The sequence below is a fragment of the Mercenaria mercenaria genome, chromosome 7 (genome assembly GCF_021730395.1).
Source record: "Mercenaria mercenaria strain notata chromosome 7, MADL_Memer_1, whole genome shotgun sequence".
Taxonomy (NCBI): Eukaryota; Metazoa; Mollusca; class Bivalvia; order Venerida; family Veneridae; genus Mercenaria; species Mercenaria mercenaria.
Genome location: NC_069367.1, coordinates 49,461,603 through 49,489,453, shown reverse-complemented (window position 1 = coordinate 49,489,453; position 27,851 = coordinate 49,461,603). Strand labels below are relative to the sequence as shown.

At 35.7% G+C, this 27,851-nt stretch overlaps 1 protein-coding gene across 1 annotated transcript; it reads right to left on the bottom strand.

Moving 5' to 3' along the window:
* Positions 1–93: 93 nt before the first annotated feature.
* LOC123554193 (transcription initiation factor TFIID subunit 9B-like) lies at positions 94–27,838 on the bottom strand (the record flags this gene model as incomplete). The annotated part of the gene is made up of 6 exons (XM_053547169.1): positions 94–345; positions 1,760–1,846; positions 4,880–4,967; positions 6,435–6,569; positions 22,176–22,312; positions 27,670–27,838. Coding segments are annotated over 6 exons (786 nt in total), but the record flags the coding sequence as incomplete, so codon positions are not given.
* Positions 27,839–27,851: the final 13 nt, after the last annotated feature.

The window sequence follows — 27,851 nt, the reverse complement described above, 5'->3', positions numbered from 1 at the left end:
CCCACAAGTTCACCAGCACAACTGCCTGTCTCAAATCTTTGCCCAAAACTAACCAAACTAATCAGTACTCCTACTTTATTTTTCATTTTATTTTTATTAATTTTAAATGTGATATTTATTGTGACAAATGATATATATACACATGAATTTATATAATCAGCAACAACAATATGTATCAAGTATCATAATCATCATCGTCCATTTTCCTTTTCAGTGGATTTATGTTCTGTAGAAGAGTCTGTCCACTCAAAGCGGGTACCATGGTAACAGGCTGATTTGTTGTCATTATTTGTGTTTGTACCAAGCTGCCACCAGTGTTTGTGTGACCTGGCATCAATCCTGGACCTGCAACAGGGAAAAATAGTGAGAATATTGTACTGAACATGCGTAACATTTCTGAGCACCTTGAGAATGGCAAACCAGTGTTACAAGCATTTCAGTAATTCGCTGAAACACAGAGGAACTTTTCCATCAAAACTTATCGCTACAAATAGGACTTTACTTTGATGGTTTCAGCTAAGAATAAAGAAGAGAACCAGGATGGCATGGCTCTAGATCCCTCAATGGATACTGAAAGCTGACTGAATATTTTTGGAACAAAGATCAACGCTGTGAAATTATTTTAAAATCAGGCAAGCGGTTTCATCAGAGAAGATTATGAAAGTTTTCCAAGTAGCCTTATCAAGAAAGCTAGCCCCACTCCCTGGTTGCCATGTTTTTAAACAATAGGAGAAACAGAATGATCTGAAGGCATTTAGTAGAACGTTACCCAAGCCACATTGCTGTAAAAGTATTTTGAATCAAGACAGCACTTTTAGAGAATGTCAATGAGATTTTATAATAATCCATATAGTCATATGTGGGGAAAACTAGATCTGCTCCCACCCCAAACAACTTTGTTCTTCAAACAAATCAAAACTGCTTAAAAGAATTTCCTAGAGGATCGCTCAAGGATCACTGCTATGAAATAATTTTAATATCAGGTCAGTGGTTTGAGATGAGACTATCGAAGCCTTCGATAGTCATATTGGGAAAACTAGTCCTGTCCCCTCTACATGGCTTTAAATGAAACAGAATGATTTGAAGGAATCGAAAGTAACCCAAGGAACATTGCTGTCAAACTATTCAGAAACTGAGCCCGCAGTTTCAGAGAAGAATTTCAAAGTTTTCTAAAAAGCCATATTAGAAAAAACTAGCTCCACTCCTTCGAGTCCATGTTTTACACACACACACACATCATATGAAGGGATTTGGCTGAGGATCAGTCATGAAGCATTGCTTTGAAAATATTTTTAATTTGTGCCAGAAGTTCCATATTGCCATAAAATCCTGTCCACTGGCCCTTTTAAAATACAAGAAAGATCTGAACAGAATTTGTAGAAGGTCACACAAGGATGAATGATATGAAGTTATTTCAAAATCAGGGGTTTTTAAGATTTTAAAGATTTTCCTTTTGGGTTACCATGTAAACCAAAATTCAGCATGTATTACCTAAAGTTTACAGAGAAAGAGGACCACTCAAAGAACATCCAAGTGAAATTTGCCTGAAATTGGCACAATGGTTTAGGAGATGTTCTTTTTTTAAAGAAACTGTGAACACAAACAACCAATGGTCCTAAAACCCCACCATGAGTACTTCATGCTCAGGTGAATTAAAAATTACAATTTCATTATATGATTAAGCTAATATTTCAACAAGCAGAAGTCTTCAATTTTTTTACCAAGGCTGAAAAAAAGGTATAAATCTAAGAGAACACACCTTGCTGTACTCTGACTATAGGTTTCACCTGAGATGGTCTGTTTATCACTGCAAGTGGCTGCGTTGGAGTACCAATCTGGATCTTACCTATATAGAAATAAACACAACAGGTCATACATTTTAATTGTCATCCAAAACACTTCTGAACATGTTTTAGTTATTTTCATTTAAATTATTTGATTTTGAAAGAATTTTTTCACCTGGTGTCATTTCCAAGTAAATATTTGATTTTAATTTGGGTTTTTCTGTGCCAATCAGGACTAAAATTTTGGTTTTACATCTTTAATATCTACACTGTCATAAAAATGTGAGGTATGCAATAGAAACCTTTACACCTGCTGGAATCACAGCGATACATCAAAAACCAAGTGTTCAGACACTACTAGTTTACCATCATACAGGGTAAAGCAGTGGCTCGAATTCTTTTCATACATAAGTCATCCCAAAACCACACTGAACAATTTTTGAATGAACCTAAAAATCTAAATTCTGGTAATGTTTTTAGATTCAAAACAGAGATAACTAGAAATGTGTCCATGGGACACAGATGCCCCCACTACATGACATTAAAATGATAATTTTTTCCCAGGTCAGGGGCCATAACTCCTACAATACTGAATGAATCCAGACGCAAGATCCCAGGTGCACAACTGCACATGCTGATCAACATTCCTGTAAACTTTGGTGACTCTAGGTCAAATACTTTTGGAGTTACGCGCAACACAACATTAAAATGACCAATTTTTAACTAAGTCAGGGGCCATAACTCCTACACGACTGAATGAATCCGGACGCGAAACCCCAGTTGCACAACTGCACATGCTGATCAACATTCCTGTAAACTTTGGTGACTCTAAGTCAAATACTTTTGGAGCTACGCATGACACAAGATTAAATTACAAATTTTTAACTAAGTCAGGGGCTTTAACTCCTACACGACTGAATGAATCCAGATGCCAAACCCCAGGTGCACAACTGCACATGCTGATCAACATTCCTGTAAACTTTGGTGACTTTAGGTCAAATACTTTTGGAGCTATGCGCGACACAACAATAAAATGACCAATTTCTTACTAAGTCAGGGGCTATAACTCCTACAGGACTGGATGAATCCGGACGCGAAACCCCAGTTGCACAACTGCACATGCTGACCAACATTCCTGTAAAGTTTTGTGACTCTAGGTCAAATACTTTTGGAGCTAGGCGCAACACAACATTAAAATGACCAATTTTTAACTAAGTCAGGGGCCATAACTCCTACATGACTGAATGAATCCAGACACGAAACCCCAGGTGCACAACTGCACATGCTGTTCAACATTCCTGTAAACTTTGGTGACTCTAAGTCAAATACTTTTGGAGCTACGCATGACACAAGATTAAATCACAAATTTTTAACTAAGTCAGGGGCCATAACTCCTACACGACTGAATGAATCCAGACGCCAAACCCCAGGTGCACAACTGCACATGCTGATCAACATTCCTGTAAACTTTGGTGACTTTAGGTTAAATACTTTTGGAGCTATGCGCGACACAACATTAAAATGACCAATTTTTTACTAAGTCAGGGGCTATAACTCCTACAGGACTGGATGAATCTGGACGCGAAACCTCAGGTGCACAACTACACATGCTGACCAACATTCCTGTAAAGTTTTGTGACTCTAGGTCAAATACTTTTGGAGCTAGGCGCAACACAACATTGAAATGACCAATTTTTAACTAAGTCAGGGGCCATAACTCCTACATGACTGAATGAATCCAGACACGAAACCCCAGGTGCACAACTGCACACGCTGTTCAACATTCCTGTAAACTTTGGTGACTCTAAGTCAAATACTTTTGGAGCTACGCATGACACAAGATTAAATCACAAATTTTTAACTAAGTCAGGGGCCATAACTCCTACACGACTGAATGAATCCAGACGCCAAACCCCAGGTGCACAACTGCACATGCTGATCAACATTCCTGTAAACTTTGGTGACTTTAGGTCAAATACTTTTGGAGCTATGCGCGACACAACATTAAAATGACCAATTTTTTTACTAAGTCAGGGGCTATAACTCCTACAGGACTGGATGAATCTGGACTCGAAACCTCAGGTGCACAACTACACATGCTGACCAACATTCCTGTAACGTTTTGTGACTCTACGTCAAATACTTTTGGAGCTAGGCGCGACACAACACTAAAATGACCAATTTTTACAGTCAGGGGCCATAACTCCTACACGACTGAATGAATCCGGACAGGAAACCCCAGGTGCACAACTACACTGTCATGCTGACCTACATTCCTGTAAAGTTTTGTGACTACGTCAAATACTTTTGGAGCTAGGCATGACACATTCTCGGACGGACGGACGGACAAGGGCAACCCCCCCCCCACCCCCCCCCGCCCAAAAGTGGGGGCATAAAAATATGTATTTTTTTTTTCTGGTTTTAAGTTTAACACCATTTTTTTAACAGTATTTCAGTTACGTAATCACAGGCAGTTAACCTTAGCAGTGTTCCTGGATTCTGCTCCAGTACAATTCCCTTCTCTGCAAGCAAGAGCCAAATTCCACTCGTGAATCAGAGGAGGAGGATGAATATTTCCATTATAATGTCTTTTATCAAATCGTTACAAAGAACATACATCTTGCATGGGAATTGAACTAGCGTCATCCAAAGATATGCACTCTCCCTATTGAGCTAAGTGGGCAAACAATAAAAATATGTAAACAGTACTAACTTATACTTGCTAACATCGTTTCTGACCCATTCATTTACCTATATCATGCTAGACATGACTAAACTGACTAATTCTGCCTTTGCGACCGGAGTAGATCATAATCAGCCTGCACATTTGTGCAGTTTGATCAAGATCTGCACTGTCTGCGATTCAGTCAATATCATTTTGGTAAGCACCACTTTTAACAGTTAATGGTACTGTCCAATTTGAAAGATGGACAAGTTCATTATATATAGAAATTTAGCAGGGTATGGGTTAAGTGCAAGCAAGGTGTCCTTACTGGATGAAATTACAGCAATGACTTAGTGCAGTGGTGGACTGCAGAGAAATTCCTCTTACTCACTAGCTTTTTGATAATTTTATGATGTGTTTTAATATTTACCAGTTTGCTGTTTCTGTACTGGTGTGAGTGAGATTCTGTGACCACCTGTTAGTGGATTTCCCGGAAGACCAATAGGAATTCTGTGTAACTGTAAAACATGGAAAAGACATTGTACAAAATTAAATAATAATCAAATATAAACAAGTGGGTGTCATCGCTACTCTGCAAGTGCTGGACAATATGTAGGAAAAGAGTTATACAATGTAGTTCAGATTTTCTATGTACAAAAAGGGCCATAATTCTGACATAATGCAGGTCAGAGTTATGGTTCTTGGCCTATATAGTCACCTAATGATGATAAACAAGTGTGCAAAGTTTCAAAGCTGTAGCTCTTGTAGTTTTTGAAAAAAGATGGACCTTAACAAAAATTTTAACCAACGCTGACTTTCAAGTAAGTACAATACCTTGTAGATTTTTTTAAAAAATCAGACAAGCTAAGTGTTTTGCATATACAAGAGTTAAAGGTGATTAATCAGAATTTGATCCAGTAACAAATCTGAAAGTTTTGCAAATGTTCATTTACAATTACAGAGCTCCCTCTCTACAGCAACTCACTTCAGAAGACGAAAAATTTGGTTGCTGTTCGGTGGGAGTTGTTGTAGAGAGGTATAAAAAAAAGAACAATCAGCATATTTTGGAGTCTGTAGCAAATGTTGTTGCAAGGAGGGAATCGTTGTTCAGAGAGCCACTGTAGAGAGGGAGCACTGTGTACATGTTCCCCGAGTGCTTAATACAAACAAACATGTTAGATTTTCTCTGGAGGTACTTCTAAAATCTGACTTTCCTATCTCTGTTGCCCAACCAAGAAAGTATTACTTTTAACATATAAATGTATAAACTTGATAATCATACTTTGCCTTGGAATGATATGAATATGATAACTACTGTATTTAATTTGTCAAAGATTTACACTAAGATATATTTAGCCAAAATTAATTAGAAATGCAAGTTTGTAAAATTATTATTACATTTCTTTAGACTTTTCCTATCTTGGTTGTGCAACCAGGATAGATTGGAAATAAATGAATTTGAAAGCTACACACTTGTTTTAAAACTTGCCTTTTTGGCCATATTGTTGAAATATCTCAGTATCTATCAAATGCACATGAAATACTATATTTATACTGAAATCAAAAGAAGAGGATCTGTTTCAAGAAAAAAATATGTGACTATTTGGAGACATCCTTTGCTTTTGCTGCAACTGTAGGTAATATGGCGACTTTTCCAGCTTTTCCTGGTGGAGGACGGGCATCTGGGTAGAACCATCAAGCGTCTGCATGCCAGCTGAATGGCTTCCTCAGATGAAAGAATACCACACCACAAGCAAGGTTTAGGGTTTCATAATTCATGAAACAATTCTTTTCCAGCTTTTGAATTAATGGTAGATTGTGTTTAATGTCTGACAATTATAGTCCGAGACTTTGTAAAACAACATGTCACATGGTCTTTAACTTTTAAAATATCTGAGGAAGCCTTAGAGAAAGTGTCAAAATTCAGATTCTCGCTGAAAAGTCACCCCCCTCCTCCTCAGCAGCTTTACTTTCTACACAATTACCTTTTTCTTATTACTGACTAGTTTGTAGTTCGGAGCAGAGAGGCAGTATCTGTCTGGTGGTAGACGAGGACCCGAGTATGGCTTGATCAGTGGAAGTGACTGTGCATTCTTGTGCCGCGCTATCTCAAGTAGCAGCTGGAAGTAAATATACAAAGCACTTTCTGAAATGAATACTTATCATTACCTTATATAACAGATAAAATTTGATATCTCAAACTATCTTATCTCAAACTCTTGAAGACATTTTCAAGTCCTGTCACAAAAACACTTGCACAAAAAATCATTTTAAGTCAAATTTTGGTTATTTCAACGTTGGAATTTATAGCTGTTAGTCAGTGCATATACATAAACAGAGAACGTTACCTATGTATAGCTACTATTATCCAACATCCTGTATCAATATAAGCCTTCTGATAGATAGAAAACATGATTGTTGATGTAGAAATTCTATATTTTACTGTAAATTGCATAGTAGTGGCATTCATGATAGTTTAACTCCTGCACACAGTTACAAATTTTATTTATTTATTTTCTTTGTTGGGTTTAACGTTGCACTGACACAATTATAGGTCATTTGGCAATTTTCAAGTTTCGATGGTGGAGGAAGACCCCATCAAGAGCTTGCACCTGAGTAGAACCAATGCCCTTCTATAAGCTTAGCTGGACAACTTCCTCACATGAAGACTTCAATGCCCAATTGAGGCTCAAACCCACAGTGATGTGGGGAAAGTGATATGAAGTCAGCAACCTTAACCACTCGGCACAGAAGCCCCCATACAAATTTTATTTAAAACTATCTATGTCTAACTTTTGTGAATTTATTTATTTATTTATTTGGGTTTTACGGCGCACCAACACAGTATAGGTTAAATGGCGCCAAACAGGACTACAAATTTTGGTTTCACATCTCATTTACATCGAAATAAAAACATGAGGTATGGAATCAAAATTTGCGTACCTGCTGGAATCACAGAGTTACAGCAAAACCAAGTGTTAAGACCATATTAGTCGCCTTTTACGATCATGCAAGGATAAGGCAGTGGTTCCAATTCTTTTCATACACAGATCGTCCCAGAACCACATGTACTACCAGCTACAAACAGGGCAATGGTGCAGCTTACCATTTAACAGACAGAGTAACAGTGAAACAGAAGCCAAGAGACTTACCGGTACTTATACTAACATACTATTAAATCATTTAATTTCATGACCACCAAATTTTGTGGTTTTGGCAAAAACGGCAGCATATACATCATTTGGATGTTATTTCGCTGATTATTTCACATTAGGTTACATCTGACTGGAAAATAAATTGCCATGTTACATAGGTACATTGTGTAGAAGATGTTCTATGCCATGTCACAAAGGTACACTGCATGCGTAGAAGATATTCTATGATATATGGTTAAACTGACAAATGCTGGCACATACATGTATAACAATTACCCAAATCTGAAAACCAGGCAATCAAACACAGTATACTGTGAAATCATTTAAAACAAGTATTCATAGACTAATTTTGATCTGAGTAACACAGGTATAAATTTTGCATTTTTCTCCAATAACCTGTATGGAGATAGTGTACAGATAATGCAACTGAGTGTATTGGGTATCAATAATCAATACTATTGTATCTGTATGGAGTAAAGGGTTAAATTTGCTGGCATGAAATTTCGTGCAAATGTGAAAAAGGACTGTTTCGCGCGGGCTTTAATTCGCGTATTTCCAATTTTAGAAATGAAAAATGAAATTAAAAAATAATAATAGCGCGGTCTTAAATTTGCGCATCAGTCGCGCTAGGTACACATCGGTCCTAGTGCAAAATACGCGAAATTTCAACCTACGCGAATAAAAATGATTTCACAGTAATTCATGAAACCTAAAGTAATGGTAATTTATAGTGACACCAAGTTACAACATAGAAGTCAGAGGAGATCCTGATTTTGAGTTGGGGTTGGAAGTGAACTTTTGGTGCTTTTAAATTTTTGCATGATATATAAGGAGACATCAATGTGACATTCTTCACTTAATAAAGAAATGCTTAATGAAGAAATGCGAGTGAAGTAAGTAGAAATTTTCATGCTCTAAAGATATTCAATGCCTATCTTGCAATGAAATATTTGATCTTTAGATATTTACTTCAAATGTATAAAATCGTCATCGAATGTACTTTAACTTTACTAAATATATAAATTAATAATTGTGTACAACTGTATAGATGTCCAATGCCCATCTTTCACTGAAATATTTGTCCTTTAGATATTCACTTCAAATTAGAAAATAGTCATCAAATGTTTATTTTAACTTTAGTACTAAATATATAAATTGATTGTGTATGTATTTTTTGTTGTTGTTGCATTTAACTTCGCACCGACACATGATAGGTTATATGGTGACTTTCCAGCTTTAATGGTGGAGGAAGACCCCAGGTGCCCCTCCGTGCATTATTTCATCACAAGCGGGCACCTGGGTAGAACCACCGACCTTCCGTAAGCCAGCTGGATGGCTTCCTCACATGAAGAATTCAACGCCCCGAGTGAGGCTCGAACCCACATCGATGAGGGGCAAGTGATTTGAAGTCAGTCCCCTTAACCACTCGGCCACGGAGGCCCCCGATTGTGTATGTATAGCTACATTTTTAATAAAATGTCACGCAGTAACATAATTAAACAAGAGTGCTGCCAAGCGGGGCAATATACGCCCGAAGGGTTACATCAGAGGATGGGAGCAAAATTTAAAGAACTTGACTGTTAAAGCCCAAAGGACAGGAACAGAAAAGGGAAGAAATTCTAATAAAAATTCTAAGTCCACAAAAAAATCCTTACCAGGTACAGGTATGTCAAAATACACCTAAAAATTGGAGGTACCATCCATGTTGTACCACAGAAAAGTGATCTCGGTTTTCCCTACTACCAATAATAAAAAAGATTCAAAATAAGCTATTTATAGTAACATAAAAGGGAAGTAATTAAAATTTTTTATTGTAAGTGAACAAAAAAGGGATCTGCCAAATAAAAACAAGAGCACTGCAATGCAGAGCAATATTAGTAAGTCATATACGACCTTTGACCCCCTAAGTGTGACCTTGACCTTGAAGCAAGTCATCCGAAACATGCGCTCTGCACGTCGTCTCTATGTGGTGAACATTTGTGTCAAGTTTCTTTGAAATCCTTCAAGGGGTTAAAGAGCGGACACGAAATTGCTAACGGACTGATGGACAGACGGACACCGGGGGTATAACATAATACGTCCCTTTGGGCATATAAAAACATCTGCTAGTACACATTTATTCTGTGTTTTGCTATACAATAATTGTATAGCAAAACACAGAGTATAATATTGTGCATTGGGTTTAAAAGTACACACTCAATATATGTATTACATGTTTCGATGGGTCAGTGCAACATGGTCGTAACTTGATTTTTTTACCAAATACACTTTTTTACATAATTTGCCTTATTTAACATAAAAACATCACTTGTTAAAATATCTAAATCACATTCTTAAAATTAAAGTGAAAAAAGTAAAATTGTCAAAAGGTTGTATCTCAGGAAGACACTTTCAGTCAGTGCAACATGGTCGTAACTCAACATACGTCTTTGTTGTACAGAGTTAGTATGCCATTTCACTTTGAAATTTCTGTGCAACAAGGTTGTAACTAACATTAAACTGTACAATATTACAATAGTTAAATGATAAATAAGGATGATTTTTGTTTTTAAACAACTTAGAAAATGGTATTTATACTACAAAATTAATATTGTTACCATATTTCAAATTTTATCAATGCAAAGTGGTGTTAAGAATTTATTGACCAACATGTTTAGGATTTTACCAAAACACTTATTCTGTTAAAAAAATACTCTGTTAACCTTTTCTCAGCAAAACTTCCTCCAAATTCAATATTTTTTAGCATCAGAAGCCCTATTCATAATGTCGTGACTTAATTTTAAGAGGAAAAAAGGCACCTTTTTATACTTGTAATTATTAAATAAACTTTCCTTTATGCAAGTTTCATGTAAAACTGTGAAAGGATAACAATGAAATAACATTTTTCCTTTTTGTATGCATATTTCCATGAATTGGGCAAAATACAAAATGGTATTATTAAAGGTGGAAATTTTTCTGTGCTATAAGTGAAGCATGACTTCTGCTTGTAAAGCTCGTATTCCGATAAGTTTTATTTGGATATACAGAAGATTTTGTTGGGTATATATCGAATATTTGTATAGGTCGTTAAACCACTAAAACATAAATAAATTTACCAGCATTTACATTTAAATTTAATGAATGATTTACTTGATTTTTATGTTGCGAAACACCAACATAAAGGCCTGGCTGATCAAGGGCCATGGCCAAGAGAGCCCGTGCTCCCCCTATACCCCCAGTGACTTAAACTCATCGAAGTTGCATGCAACTATTTTGGCAAAAAAAATAAAATATTTTCTCAATATATAGACCCAAACCTGCACCAGAGGCCACCATTTCATGCCTGCATTTCAAAATTTCCAGGAGGGGAGATGCTCCCAAGCCCATAACAGGAGGGAAGTATCCCCTCCTATACCTCAACATATAGACCAAAAAATGCACTAGAGGCCATTATTATGTCTCCCACACCACTGTGTGGTGGGAGACATATTGATTTACTCCTGCCTGTCCATCCATCTATCACAAATCTTGTCTACACTCTTAAGTCGAACATTTCTCATCCGATCTTCACCAAACTTGAAAAAAATGTGTTTGCCAATAATTCCTCAGCCAAGTTTGATAACTAGCCAAATCAGCCCAGGCACTTTGGAAGTATGGCCCTTGAAACATTGCTTTTTGATAAATAAAGCACTGAAAGTCTGATTGGATTGTATATTTGATAATCAAAGCACTATAAGTCTGATTGGGTTGTATCAAAGCTCTGAAAGTCTGATCAACTTGTTTTTGATAATCAAAGCACTGGAAGTCTGATTGGGAATTAAGAATATATAGGGAGCAGGGTTTACGCTTGAACATTTCTCGTCCGATCTTATACTACTATTCAGATGATTTGGCAGTTGTGGGAGACATGCACTTTTCTCAAAAGCAGCTCTAGTTTCATACCTAAAGTTCAAAAACTTCCAGAGGAGACCCTTTCCCCCTCCCCAAATAGGAAGGAGGTATTATACCAAACAGGAAGGAGTTATCCCCTCCTGTACCTCAAAATTTAGACCCAGAAATGCACAAGAGGCAACCATTTCATACCTAAATTACAGAAATTTCCAGGGGAGAGCCCCTCCTCCTCCCCTCACTAACAGGAGGGAGGGCTAACCTCTTGTACCTCAAAATTCAGACCCAAAAATGCACAAGAAGCCAGTATTTCATAACTATATTTAAAACATTTCTAGGGGGAAACCCTCTGAACCCCTTCTCTACCTTTATATCACCTTCTCTACCTTAACATCTAAACCCAATTGCACCTGAGGCCACCATTTCATACCTATATTAAAAAAGAAAATCCAGGGAGAGATCCACCTGACCCCCTTAACGGAAGGGAGGTATCCCATCATGTACCTCAAAGTTGTGACCCAAAAAGGCACTAGAGGCTTCCATTTTATACCTATATTCCAGAGGGAGACTCCCCTGACCAACCTAACAGGAGGTGGGGACCCTCTCAATACCTGAAAATTTAGACAAAAAATATGCATCAGAGGCTGCCATTTCATACATATATTACAAAATTTTCCAGGAACAGACCATACTGACATTCAAATTTCACATCAGGTGTATGGCATCATTTTTGATGTTAGTTTCATGTGACTGTGTTGTTGTGTTTATCATGTTCTTTAATTGTGACATTTTTAGTTTTACTCAAGCTAAAGAGCAAATTTATACCATTGATAATTGTTTAAGTGTAGATTTTTATGTAATAAAAAGACTTTTAGACTTGTATCAAGAAGCATGCACATGTTCTTTTGCAGAATAGTATTGTGCTCCTGTTGCATACATAATTATTTATGCTGCAGAACAGATGCATAATTCTTGATGAAAATCTAATAACTAAACACAGACATATTCAAATACCTTAGACTTTAAAGGCTCATAATGCCTATATTCTATAAAATATGCAAATATCTTGTACTTTAAAGACACTCAGTGTCTACATAAGTATAGTACTGTAAAATATTCAAGTACCTTGGACCAGTCAAGCACTTATTGTCCATTTACTGTAAAGTACTGAAATAACTTTGACCATAAAAGCTCTCAGTGCCTATATTCAGTAAAATATGTAAATATTTTGGACCAGTCAAGCTTCTGTTGTCCATTTACTGTAAAATAATGAAATAAGTTTGAACATAAAGGCTCCCAGTGCCTATATTCAGTAAAATATTCAAGTTACCTTTGACCAGTCAAGCTCTTATTGTCCATTTACTGTAAAATACTGAAATAACATTGAATACTAAAACTCTCAGCGCCTGCATTCAGTAAAATATGCAAATATCTTGGACCAAGTCAAGCTCTTATTGTCTTTTTACTGTAAAATACTTTTAAATAATTTAAAATGTGTTTTTGTAGTAGTACATTTTTATTTTTACATATTATATGATTTTTTTGACATTTTTGCGAGTAAAACAAGTCAATGAAAGTACAGAAAAAGATAAATGGATATGCTTAAAAATATTGAATTAATAGTCTTTTGAATAAACATCTTTGTTATGAATTATCTCCAATAAATTATTTGTTATCATTTAGTTACGACCTTGTTGCACTAAGTTTTTGACAAAATTTCCACACATTTCAGCGCAACATGGTCGTAACTGGAAAACTTTCAAATAACTCCTCAGTGAACATTTTTTTGACATTTTTTCCCATAGTATTGTAGTTATTACTGTTATTTGATAAAAATAATATAGATTGTATTGTTTTTCATTACATCATTTGAATACAAAAATATTTTTTGCTTCTCCTGTACAGTTTTCAAAAAATGAGTTACGACCGTGTTGCACTGACCCATCGGTTTTATATATATATATGTTTTAAACCCAATGCACAATATTGTTAGTATGTACATAAACATGTTAATTTCATGTTTACATAATTGTTCATATTTTCAAATATGAAATTTGGGTCTTATGAAATTTGGGTCTAGCAGTTGATTTTAAGGGACATAATGCAAAATATTTATTTACTTCAGAATGCTGGGAGTTGTTCCCCTTAACTGGCTTTTTAAAAGAGAAAGTAGAAATTCTGAAAAATTATGTTGTTTGAAGTCTGAAGTCAGCAGTACTTTGATACTGAAAGGAAGAAGTTCATGTTGACACTTCCAAGTAAGATCTAAAACTTATTGTATCTTTTGATGAGTAAAATTAACTTGTTTACCTGTAACCTGGCAACAGCAGACACTCAGTATCTGGCTTGGTAAAGTAGTTTTGGACTTTGCAAACACCCCAAAACACTTGATAACATATACTGTGATTCTGTAGGATCTTCAATCCTACTGTGTTACTGAAGTCTGATTTTTTTTGGTTATATTTTCAAAACCTCAAAAGTCATTTAGAAATAAATGTTTGAATCTAAAAAAAATCCTTGGATAAAGTTTTGGCACATACACTAGTCAAATCAAGGACAAAATTGTAATTTCAAAAGTGAGTATTGCATGACTTTCTTCCAGTAATGTAAGAAACATAATTATGGAATTTCATTCATCTTTAAGTGACAAAACAGTGGTAAAAACCTTTCCAGAAACACATCTGGTGTCCAAAATTTCCATTAAAATCACAGTTTTTGACAATTTCTGTATTTGTTCTGTTATCATTAACTGAAAAATAATCAATACAAAAACTTGAACCTGCCCAATATTTGCATGTCAGCTTAGAGCAATCAATTGGCATATGCGAGTTCAAACACATCCCAGCTGTTTCCAAATATTTCTATGCCTTTTGAAACGTATCATGCTTTTAGTTTTGTATGAAACAATTTAGTCAAACTTTCCACATGTTAGATTTGTGCTAGAGTTCCTCAACAGTTACAAAAATCTTGTCCATTTTGTACACATCTATGGTTTTTGTACCGACAGTAAAGTTTCTACATCTGTATTCAAGATGAACTTAGAATATGATTTTATAAAACTATCTTTGGATTTAAGACTTTTATGTCCTTGATTTATTTAAGCCCGTTCTAAAAAGAAGTGGCTAGAAAATTTTACTAGTGCATAATTTTCATTTCCTGTGTCAAAATTTTGAAACTTTTACAAAAGCATGCATACCTGTCAGATGTTTTGGCACATACTCTTTTAATTTCTTGTGTTGAATTTTTAAACTTTAACAATAACATGCATACCTGTCAAGGGTCTGAAAGTGTTGAGCATAAGACTATGTGTCCTGTAAGGGTAGTGGATTGAGGGAGGAGTGGGCCTCAACTTAAGCAATTCATATGGTCACTGCCTATCTTCTATGTTAGGACCACTTGAGACCATGCCAGGATAACATTTTGCGTCTTCCCTTGTGATCTCAAGTGATCGTGTTTTACCATAAATCCACTTTCAATCTTGTTTAAATATGTTTCACTTTTTACAGAGTTTTGGCCATTAGCATCTATTAATATCATTGCAGAATGTTTCGATTGCCAAACTACAGAAATAACATTTCACTGAAGTTATCGGAAGTCTTAGGTGATATTGGGGTAAATGAGGGAATTGTGAAGAAAAGGCGAAAGGTACAGATGCTGGAGGAGACTATGCATACAATCTCACACAGGTCAACTGGAGACAATGTGACTGTGTTTTTCCTTGGAAGTCAAACAGAAGGTACAACAACTACAGGACTTCAATCAGACTTTGATATAGTATCCTGTGACCATGCTGTTAATGTGATACAGGACTGGGCGGAGTTGAAACCTGGCATGCCAAGTATAAGGATGATCCATGATGAGACTACAGCACCTGGATATTTTTTCCTACAGGTGCTTAATCCGCTATGACTGAGATTCGTCACACAGACTGTATCAGAGATACTGAAGGGCGAGTATTGTGGAAGAATACATGGTTGAACAATGCTATTCTTGAGTATAATGAACGGCATGGACCATCACAGGCTATGCAAGGTGAGCAAGGATTCTGTGATAAAGATTTTGTATTTGCACTTTTATGCAGATCATGGCCTCAATCAGCCACAGGCTGATTAGAAAGACAGAGTATAGGAAGATTGCCGACACCAGAGATGAAGAGATATGCAGTTAGCAATGGATGTTTTGTGGTTGCATTTGGCAGCAGGATCAGTCCAAAAAGAGATCTGGAATGGAGAATATCTACATCCCTTGCAGAAAGATGTCTGATGTTTAATTTAAGCATTACACAAATACGATGTTATGTCTTAATGAAAATGTTACTAAAAACATTTCTGAATCCTAAAGGAGACAAAAACTTGTCTAGTTTTATGTGTAAAACAGTCCTGTTACATCGTATAGAAAACACAGAACCAAACATGTGGCAAGAACACAATTTGTTAACATGTTTAATACACTGTTTACTGACATTATACAACTGTGTACAAAGTGACTGCTGTCCACATTTCATTTTACCTGGAAACAACTTGATGGCAGGGCAATTTTCCACTGAAGTAAAACATGAATTACTAGAAAGTATAACTGACTTGATACAGAGTGATGGACAAGCATTGCTAAGAATTGATATTGATGAGCTTGGAGAAAGACTACTGATCAAACTGAACATAGCACCTGAATTAGCATACTATGTTCTATCTCCTGCTGATATCAATGAAGGATGCTCAGGTTTATTATATATTAACTTCGCACAAGAGATCAGTGTAAGACATGAACTCATTTTGAGAGAAAATCACAACACAGAAACTATGAAGAAATGTGTCTATGGAATGTTGAACTACATCAAACATGGAAACTGGCTTGAGCAGGTGGCCTGTAAGCATCTGGCACCATTTCTCTATACCACACTTGGGACCAGCCTGGCATCATCAAATATTGGCCAAAACAAAACAGTATCACCAGAAGCACTGGCCTGGATCTCAGCAGGCTTGAACTCTGATATCTCATCCAGCAGAATGAAACTGGCATCTGTGTTATACTGTACTGGGGATATGCAAAAAGCAGAGTTCAATCTGAGACACACTGAAAGACAGCATAACTCTGGTGTTGTTATGTCTATCTGCGGCTGCCAGAAACATCCTCCACCTAAATGGTCTGCAGAATTCAACAAAATTTCTAATGAGAAACATGAGGACTGCATTAAACATATTACAGCATCCTGCATCAGATTCCTGCAGTGTGAGATTAACTGTGTTCCGCGTGAACTACAGTATGAAATGTTCCGATCAACACAAGAAGATCTGATCTACAGAGGAAACAGAGACAACTGGATGGACTGGGCTGTAGCCGATTCCCTCCCATACCTCTACTTCCTACAATACAAAGTTTATGGTCACCTGCAGAGACGCCACGATCAACAAAAAGCATACAATGATCTTGAGAGGACAATTTATACAGCACCAGATCTCTGGCACAGAGAAACAGCCCTCAACCTACTTGGACAATGTACGGAACAGGAAAATAGACCCCAAAAAGCATTAAAATGCTACATGCTTTCTCTGCAACAAAGAGCAAGAAACAATGCTGCAAAGTTCCATATTTGTAGGATACTCTACAGTGTAATGGTAAATCGGTAAATAACAGTGATTATAAGGTTTTAAAAATCAACTCCAACTTGGTTTCATCATATATAAAAGAGCATTGCATCTGAGCTAGTACAATACATATTAACTACTGTATCATAACTAGAGTATCTGCCACAACCTTAAGTGATGTAAGTAATAATTTGAGCCGTGCCATGAGAAAACCAACATAGTGGCTTTGCGACCAGCATGGATCCAGACCAGCCTGCGCATCCGCGCAGTCTGGTCAGGATCCATGCTGTTCGCTAACAGTTTCTCCAATTCCAATAGGCTTTGAAAGCGAACAGCATGGATCCTGACCAGACTGCGCGGATGCGCAGGCTGGTCGGGATCCATGCTGGTCGCAAACCCACTATGTTGGTTTTCTCATGGCGCGGCTCATTTTCTGAAAGGAGTTGTAAAAGGTTTTGGTTCAAAACCCTTTCATTTTTCCCCCCTGTTTGGGAATGGGACCAGGGACATTACAACTGGGGAAAAATGTGTCGTAAAACGCCTAAATTGGGAATGGTAAGTCAATTTTTTATTAAAATGTCACATTAAAGAAAAAAAACTGCCATAAAATTTATCATTATGCATTAAGTTAGCAAACTGTCTTGTGTTTCAAATGTTTAAGGTTTCATAGAAACAGTCTTGTTTATTATTTTTTTTAAAAAGTAAAAAATTAAACTTTGTGAATTTTAGTTTTGAAATTGGGGGAAAAAAACATACTTTTTTCCATTGGGATTTTGGCCCCAAATTGACCAGAAAAAAACATTGCCTTTGCTTATATTGATGTTCTTTGTCGAAAAATTTGCCTCAAAATATAAGAGACATTAGTGTTTCTCAAACATGTTGTTTTTAGTACCAGTGACCTTGACCTCACAATGACCTTGGCCCTAATGGCCACAAAAACAATCCCAACACCTTTCTGTCCTAACAAGCTACCTACATAACAAGTTTCATTTCAAATCTCATTCATAATTAAGAGTTACTGAGAGGAAATTGTTTTTCTTTTTTTTAGAAACAGTAAATACAATCCAAAGCTATATTTTTGTTTAAGTATGCTACATGTATACACCAAGTCTGGTCAATCTGAATTACAGTTATATACTGGAAAACACTTTTTTTGTGATAGTGATACACACAGAAGCCTTCAAAAATTTCTTTAAAGAAATTGTTTACAACAAACGGATGACAGAAAATGGACACTCAGTGATTCTTAAAGTATATTCTAGGAAGCTGGAGCTATCACTGGGGTGATTAATGCCATAGATGTGGATGATAATGTGGAAAAACAGTATACATGAAACATATTTAGTAACTTCTAGGTATAAAAGGTCTTTGGAAAATTTCTGTCGGTATAATGCAACTTCAGTCATATAATGTGGGACATTTATCTTAAGTCTGAATCAAATTTGAACTGCAATGACTGAGATAGAGTGAAAGTGCATACAATACTAACCTGAAATTCAAACTAAACAGGGACATAATTCATAAACAAGAGGGTCATGATGACCCTATATCACTCACCTGTTGAACTTGGTATCATTAAGATTAACATTCTGACCATGTTTCATGGAGACAGGGTCATAAATGTGGCCTCTTATAGTGTTAACAAGCTTTTCCTTTGATTTGAGTGGTGTCCTAGTTTTTGACCCAACATGACCCAGTTTCAAACTTGGCAAAGGAATCATCAAGATAAACACTCTTACAAAGCAAAGTTTCATGAAGAAAGGGTCAACGATATGGTTTCTAGAGTGTTAACAAGCCTTTCCTTTGATTTAAGCGGGTGACCTAGTTTTTGATCTCACATGACCCAGTTCCAAACTTGGCCTAGAAATCATCAAGATGAACATTCTGACCAAGTTTCATGAAGATAGGGTTATAAATGTGGCCTTAAGTGTTAACAAGCTTTTCCTTTAATTTGACCAGGTGACCTAGTTATTGACCCCATATGACCCAGTTCTGAATTTGGCATAGGAATCATCAAGATAAATATTCTGACAAAGTTTCATGAAGATAGGGTCATAAATGAGGCATCAAGGGTGTTAACAAGCTTTTCCTTAGATTTGACTTGGCGACCTAGTTTTTGACCTCACATGACCCAGTTTCGAACTTGGCCTAGAGATCATCAAGATAAACATTCTGTTCAAGTTTGTATCAAAGCATAAATGAAACCTCTATATGACTGAAAGGGCCAATATAGAAAATTTTGCCCGTTTCAGGGACAGTAACTCTAGAACCCATGATGATTTTGGAAAGGAACCGAGATATGATTGTGACTTAAGTTGTGTGTAAGTGTGGTTAAAATTGAATATAAATTGTCACTTCTATTGTGCCCACAAGGTAAAATGAACAAATTTTAGCTCTTTCAGAAGTCATTCAGGGGCTGTAAGTCCAAAACCTATGATTGGATATCCACTGCTGCATTAATCATGGAATCCAAGACCTATTGTTGTTAAAGATACTTTGCAAGTTTGTATCAAATCAAACCATAAATGAAGTCTCTACATGGCTGCAAAATACAGAATAGCAATTTTTGGCTCTGTAAGGGGCCATAACTACAGAACCCATGATTGGATCTGGCCAGTTTTTTAATGGAACCCAATTATTATGCCAATACAAGTTGTGTGCAAGTTTAATTACAATCAATTGCAAAATGTGGTCTCTTATCGTGTTCACAAGCCAAAATAACTCTGGAACTAATGATGGGATCAGGAATCGAATTTAGCAGTCGCTTACTCGCGAAATTTGAGTAAGAATAAAACAAAAGGGCCATGATGGCCCTATACATCGCTCACCAGAGTTGATCTGGCCTACTGACCTAGTTTTTGACCCCGCATGACCAAGAGTTGAACTTGACCTAAAGATCATAAAGACAAACATTCTGACTAAATTCCGTAAAGATTTGATTACAACTGTGGCCTCTAGAGTGTTCACAAGCTTTTCCTTTGATTTGACCGGTGACCTAGTTTTTGACCCCATATGACTCAGATTCGAACTTGACCTATAGATTATCAAAACAAACATTCTGACTAATTCCCATGAGTTTCAAACTTAAACTGTGGTCTCTAGAGTGTTGAAAATTTTTTCCTTTGATCTGGCCTAGTGACCTAGTTTTTGACCTCACATACCCAGATTCATACTTGACCTAGAAATGATGAAGACAAACATTCTGACCCAGTTTCATAAAGATTGAGTCACAAATGTGGCCTCTAAAGTGTTCACAAGCTTTTCGTTTGATTTGACCTACTGACCTAGTTTTTGATCCCACATGACCCAGTTTCAAACCTGACCTAGATATCATTAAGACTAAAGTTCTGACCAAGTTTCGTAAAGATTAGGTCAAAAATGTGGTCTCTAGAGTTTTCACAAGCTTTTCCTATGATTTGACCTACTGAGCCAGTTTTTGATCCCACATGACCCAGTTTCGAACTTGGCCTAGAGTTCATCAAGACAAACATTCTGACCAAGTTTCATAAAGATTGGGTCAAAAATGTGGTCTCTAGAGTGTTCACAAGGAAAATGTTGACGGACGATGGACGCCGGACAATGACCGGTCACAATAGCTCACCTTGAGCACTTTGCGCTCTGGTGAGCTAAAAATGCGAGTAGAAAATCATGGCACTTGAATATTTTAGCGATCACGTTCGAAAATCGGGGAATTCGCTCAAACTGTTCTTTTCCCTTAAAAACTCCTTTGGGGCAGTTAATTTATCGATAATCATGTGACTGCTTGTAGACGCTGGTCGCTTTATAGGCTGAACACCACTAAATCCAGCTGTTCTTTATTTCATATAAAATCCACTCACTTCATAACAGTGTTTCGACATTTTCTAGCATATCAGATTTTCAGAGACTTATATTCTCATAAAGAACTAGATCGCTACTTTAGAAAAACAAAAAGAAAAGGGTGTGTTAACTTTTATATAAGAAAACTACAGTTCGTTAAATACAACCCGCTGAATTTACTACTTTTCACTTCTTTCAATTTCTCTTTTCGTGACATTAAATTCTTACGCCGCCATTTTTATCTAGCATGCGATAGGAACATGCCGATTTCATTAGAATGCAAAGTGATACATCCTGAAACGCGGTAGGGTAAAAGTAAGCACGTTGCTGCCGAGAAAATGCACTAGGAAAGGAAAAAAGATTAGTACTATTTATATTTGGACTACTTGTGACTAGACCTGCGGAGGTTTACATTCTATTTGGTAGTGATCAGCCTTTATACAAAAGTAATTATCGGATATCTAAGTAAGCGTCTAGGCAATATTTGTTTTCATTTTGGTCTGTAATGTGCAAAGTACTGCAGAAATGGAGAGGAAAATAACATGTTTCTTGGTGCAAAAAGGCCCGCAGAGACCGAAAATGCTAGCAACACTAGGGGCAATGACCTGAGAAAAACTTAAAACTTCAACGTCCTGCCAAAAGTCCAAAGAATCATTGAGTACTTTGGTTCGTATCGTACTTTCTAAACCAGAAAGTCCCCGGCCTGTCCGGACCGTGAACTTTTATATTGAACCAAACAACAACTTAATAAAAGCACGTAAGCAGCTTTTAAATAACTGCTTGTGGAACCCATCATTTTGCTAGTGGAAAAAAATGGTAATAGCAAAAATTTGCTAGTGGGAAAAAAAGTTATCTCGATAAATTCGATCCCTGGGGATCTGGCCAGTTTTTGAAAGGAATCGAGATATTATGCCAATACAAGTTGTGTGCAAGTTCTATTAAAATCAAATGCAAAATGTGGTCTCTATCGTGTTCACAAGCTAAAAATAACAAATTTTGGCCCTTTAGGAAGGCAATAACTATGGAACCAATCATGGGATCTGGCTAGTTTTTGAAAGGAACCAAAATATTATGCCAGTACAAGTTGTGTGCAAGTTTGATTAAAATCGGTTTCAAAATGTGGTCTCTATCGTTTTCACAAGAAATTGTGAACGGACGACGGACGGACAATATATGACGAAGGGTGATCACAAAAGCTCACCATGTCAATACGTGATGAGCTAAAAATATGTAAGAGATTAAATTCCCCGCCCCCCAGTTTCAGCCAGTAACCGAGTAAAAATATGAAAAGATTGCATACATCTCTTGGTGGAGGTGTGGTGAATGAATGGTCCATACGGCATTGTACAGCTAACTGAACATCATCTGTGTCTATAGTTTTCTTGTTGGCATGAGTTGAATAAACCTTAGCATCATCCAAAACATCTGTAACATAACCTGCAAATAGTGATTTAATCATTTATATTATTTTCAATTTAATACGGATGAACTAGGATAGTGGAACCAGCAACCAACACAGAATAAAACTAGAGCTGCTTTTCAGAAAAGCGCATGTCTCCCACAACTGCCTAATCATCTAAATAGTAGGTCAGTCTTTATATACTGTTTGCTTAGGGCACATGCACATAAAGGACCCCAAAAGGACTCCCTATAGTATCAGAATGCATGCTCATTTTTGACACCAAAGAAATCTGAGCGTTTTTTGGTAATTAAAGGGCCATAATTCCAAAGTTCCTGGGCCGATTCGGCTAGTTATCAAACTTGGCTGAGCACTTATTGGCAAACACATTTTGTTCAAGTTTGGTGAAGATCGGATGAGAAATGTTTGACTTAGAGTGCGGACAAGCTTTTTGACACACACAGACAAACAGACAGGAGTATTAAAATCAATATGTCTCCCACACCAATGTGTGGTGGAAATCATGTTTCAACCGGTTTAATTTAGCTTAAAGGGATGTCCAGTTTAATGTTTTGACCATGCCTTCTTTATCAACATTTGGCAACTTGAGCATCTGACAAAACAGTGTCCAAGTTTACCTCATAACAGCTATTAACCATGATTCTCAACGTCTGAGTACATAATAACTTTTCAAATAACGATACAAATTTATAGATTTTTCATAGTGAAAATTTAAAGGTTATAAATGTAAAATAAAATTAAGTAAAGGAGGAAAATATTTCTAAAGAATGACTGAGGTTTCTGTCCCTTTCCACCATTTTCCATACACAGCTGATTGTTCCCAAATACAAAATGTTTGCCTAGTACAGCACAGGGATAAGGAACAACCCGTATTTGATCATGCTGTTTACCAAATAATTGTCACATGGATTTGGAAATTAATCGACAAGACTGTCATGTGCATTTATAAAGAAAATAATTGGCACAACAATTGTGAAGAAAACGCTAATAATAAATCGGCATGACCATTATGCCAATAGCATTGGCCTTAAGAACCGAAAGTGTCTAGTTCCAATAACCAGATTCATAACCAGCCAATACCTGGCTGCTAGCCTGTCCTCTAGTGATTTCTAGGCATCCGATAATCAATGTATTCAACAAACATGTATCTTTTTACAAAAATACTAGTTGCATTATTGCTTATCTACCTCCGTTAACAAGAGCTGTCTGTTGACAGCACGCTTAACTATTCAAAGAACTGATGTAAGTATGGGTTCAGATATAACCAGAGATCTTCACAGGAAAGAAGGAAAATAGAAACAATGTACCTGTATTTGTTGAACTGGGTAAGTCTTGCACTATATGGCAATGTGTAACTTATTAACTAATTTATATGTCAAAAGGGCAATAAGGGAGCCAAAATCCTTGTTTTACTTTATAATAGTCTTGCCTACATATTAAATGGAGACTATGATGGTAAATATATGTGATCAAAATTTCAAAGCAATAAGTCAAACAGTTTAGACAAAATATGGACTTGTGCGAAAACTGAACCAAATTTCCAAGATCAAATAGGGCCATAATTCAGCCAAACATTTGACAGAGTTATATACTCTTGCCTACAGATAGAGACTGTTAGTGTTATAGAATAATAACTGTATTTTATCAAGCACTTTAAACGTCTTAGGAAATGATGCTGAAAATAATAATGTTGTAAATTGGGCTTCAAAAGTAAGGGATTTATTACAAAGCGCAGGCTTTCATGAAGTATGGATATTTCCGTCTTCCATAGATATTAATAGGTTTGTACCCGTCTTGCGCACTAGACGTATAGATATATATATAAATAACTGGAGACAAGATATATGTTCAAGACCTTCTTTGTTTTTATATAAAGAATTAAAACAAGATTTTGAAATGTCAGAATATATTAGTAAAATGAATTGTCATAGTTTAATAAATATTTTAGCTAAATTACATTTATCTTCACATCAGCTTTCTATTGAAACTGGTAGACATAGAAATATAGATAGAAACGATAGAAAATGCATACTCTGTCAAAGTAACGATCTTGAAGATGAATATCATTTTGTTTTAATATGTCCAATGTATGCCTTATTAAGAGCACAATATATTCCTAGATATTACTATAAACATCCAAGTATGTTAAAATTTATTCAATTGTTAAATTCTACAAATGTTAAAGTGTTGAATAAATTGGCTCTGTTTTGTAAAAAAGCCTTTAAGCTAAGATCAAATCATGTGAATTCATTGCAATAGATTATAATTATATTCTTTTTACTTGCATTAGTTTATTGTCATTATTTGGTATTATTTATTACATTACTGCATGCATGTATGATTTTATTTGTATATAACGATGAACTGTAAATGTTCAAGTTAGATATACTAAAATGTCTGTTCTGTTCTGTTCTGTTCTGTTCTGTTCTATAATAAATAAAAGATAAAAGTTTCACAGCCAATTATGTCAAACAGTTTGCATTGATCAATGTCAGCTTTATGTTTATAAGAGGTGTTAAAGATCGAATGATTGGTATAGGAGAGATTGTGTTTGTATACAAATCTGCTGTATTTGCTGTTTTTAAAACTGATAAGCATGATAAGATGGTGATCTTGTGGACAAACGCCAAGCAATCATGTTTTTTGTAAACAGTGATGTTTTTCTAGCAGCCTAAACTTTCTAAGAACACAAATTATACCAATAATTTTTTGATCAATGGAAAGGTTATAACTTATAAAACAAGCAATTTAGTAACGAGTTTTAATTATTATTTTGAAATAAAATGGATTAATTATGAACACTTCACTTACAGTGTTTTTCTAAAAGTTTTGAACATCACTATGCCTATGCCGCTATTAAAATTGTATGTCATTTTAAAATGGTTATTCATTTTTAATTTAAAAAGATATTTGAGTAAGAAAATATGAAAATCATAAGCTTTTCAACTCTTTTAGAATTTTTAAAATCCATAAATTCATCTGGTGAAAAAGTTATTAAAAATTAAAACTTCCGATCCCATACACAATGTAAAAATATTTGTTTTGCCCTACCACCAGATAAAGTAAACAGATGTTAATGCGTGACGTCACGGCGATCTCTCCTACATTTGTATAAAGGTTTTGATTAAATTTGTTTAAATTGCAATAATGGCATTATGCGATTCAGGTATTTCATATTAATTTATGTAAAATTGTTGATGCAGTATGTTTCAATATGAATAACAGAAATTTAAAAATTCAAATATGTTTTTTTCTTTATCTTAGTGCAGATGTATATATTTACCATACTTTCTTCTGTTTAGAAAATTTGACAAGACATTAACTAGCTTAAACATCATGAATCACATTCAGAAATTAATTTATGGATTATCAATAATACAGTTAATTGTAATAATAGAAAATAAACTCCTTAAATCTGATCCATAATTCGAGATATTTGCAGCCATTGCAATAACACCACTTCTTTAATTTTTATGGGGCACTGGTGATTTTTCAAGAGAGCTCAGCTTTTTACATGTTTTATGTAGCACCTAATTTCATAATTAAAAGGCTTCATTTACGAGGGGATTGGTTTAAATGGTTTAAACATATTTTATTCGTCGTTATCATTGACCATATCCACATTAAGGATAAATCCCGTTTTCCGGTATTCCGTAAATAGGGTCAGGGGGGCTGGCGGGATTAACCAATATAAAGACCGTGTACAATATTAGCGATTATTTTTGCCAGAAGATAAGGATTTAGGAAAGTTCTTACTTTCTCACAATGGAAATACTATTCTATGACCTCGACAACATTTTTTTTGCAAAAATAATCTGTTTACCTTGAAAAATGCGAATAATTTCACACCTTCAGTATCGAGCCACGGAAGAACAAAAGATAAAATTTCAAAAAATAAAGTAAACTTTGAGGATATTTTTGCTACATTTTAATTACAACAATGTTTAATGATAATCTGCAATACTTTTTTATTAATTTTCTTTGTTTAAAACTGGAAAAAAGGATAATCTAAACACTACCGCCATGTAGCGTAATGGCCGATACCCCCTCACCGTAAAACCGGGAACAGGCGTTAATTGGTGGTTAATACCAGAAAAGGGGATTTTATCCATAATGTCAATATCGAGAATATGCATATTATATAATACAAAATAATTGTACATGTATAAAACGAAATGGATCCAACTGGAAGCAAGATCCTTGTACAAGTGCTAGAGTCAGTGTACCCGGTTTCGCACTGTACGCGGTTTCGCACAGCCAGTAAATTCATGTACTTTGTGAGAATAAAGCAGCAAATTCAACAATTCTTTGTTATTATTTCACGAAAGTGGGTTATTCCCTACATAATTTGACACAAGGGGTCCTTCCCCACTGAAGCCTCGTTCTGGTAAGTGCATACGAAAACAATAACAATATCAATGGAGACCAGTAGGTCAGCTGAAAAATATTAAGTTTCATGAAAATAATGACTATGCAAACAATAACAAAGTGCAAAATAAATTGAAAAATCACTATTCCATCATACAGGTAAGTATTTACCTACTACTTTACCTAAATGAAAACTATTTCAACAGTTATTGAAGTTCTCCCAACCTGCAAAATGCCTTCAACTTGATTGTTTGCTTTACGTTTTTATTAAAACAGAGAACTTAATCGAATAATTAGACTTGTGGGGGTCTTTTGTGATTCAACAGCTTCTATTGTTTCATTTTTGTTTCATGTATTCAGTTGTTTTAGCCTGTTCTGCTTTTAGAAGTAAAAATATGGTTTGGTACCTAGCTTTCACTTTCAAAACTGCTTTTAAATTTCAGTTTCAAATGTTTTATTGGAAAATACATGTTTAAATTGAATTATATAAATGGTTAAAAAGTTAATTAATATTTTTCTGTTGAGTAACTGCATTGTTATCACTGAGTTCTATAAATATCAGGGTGTGCGAAACCGGGTACACTTAAATGCAACAACTGGTCAAAATATGTTATCCGAATCAAGTACACTAAGAGGTATGACGTCATTGTAGTGGGAAGTGAAAGTAGCGTGTTTCAAACCAAAATAAGCGTGTTTATTAAAACATATAGAAGTAAATCCAAATTTAATCATTTTTAGCTAGATAGGAAGGTATTCTTAGGAAATGTGTGCGAAACCGGGTACACTGACTCTATCCTATGAAGGGTTTGACATTATAGGAAGATAGACAGATAAATCAAACCCTCTGAACAAACTATGGAAGGCATTAAAAAGTAGTTTTCATAACAAGTGCAGGTTTTATCTGGAAAATATAGCTCATCATCCGGCTATATGTACCCTTCTAGAATAGACGGTTACTACTGCACTACAGTTTTTGAACACATTTTCTGATGTAAAGTCATCTTACGGTACGTAAATTCGAGCATTTGGTTGATTAGCCTTGGCTCATGCTCTGTAACACCCATGTCTTTTAATATTGCAGCCATAACTTGCGCATCTCGCGGCGAACTTTTCACTGGAAGAGTCGACATTTCCGTAGTTAAAAGTTCATACAAAATAAATTTACGTGACCGAATTTATTAAGAAAAA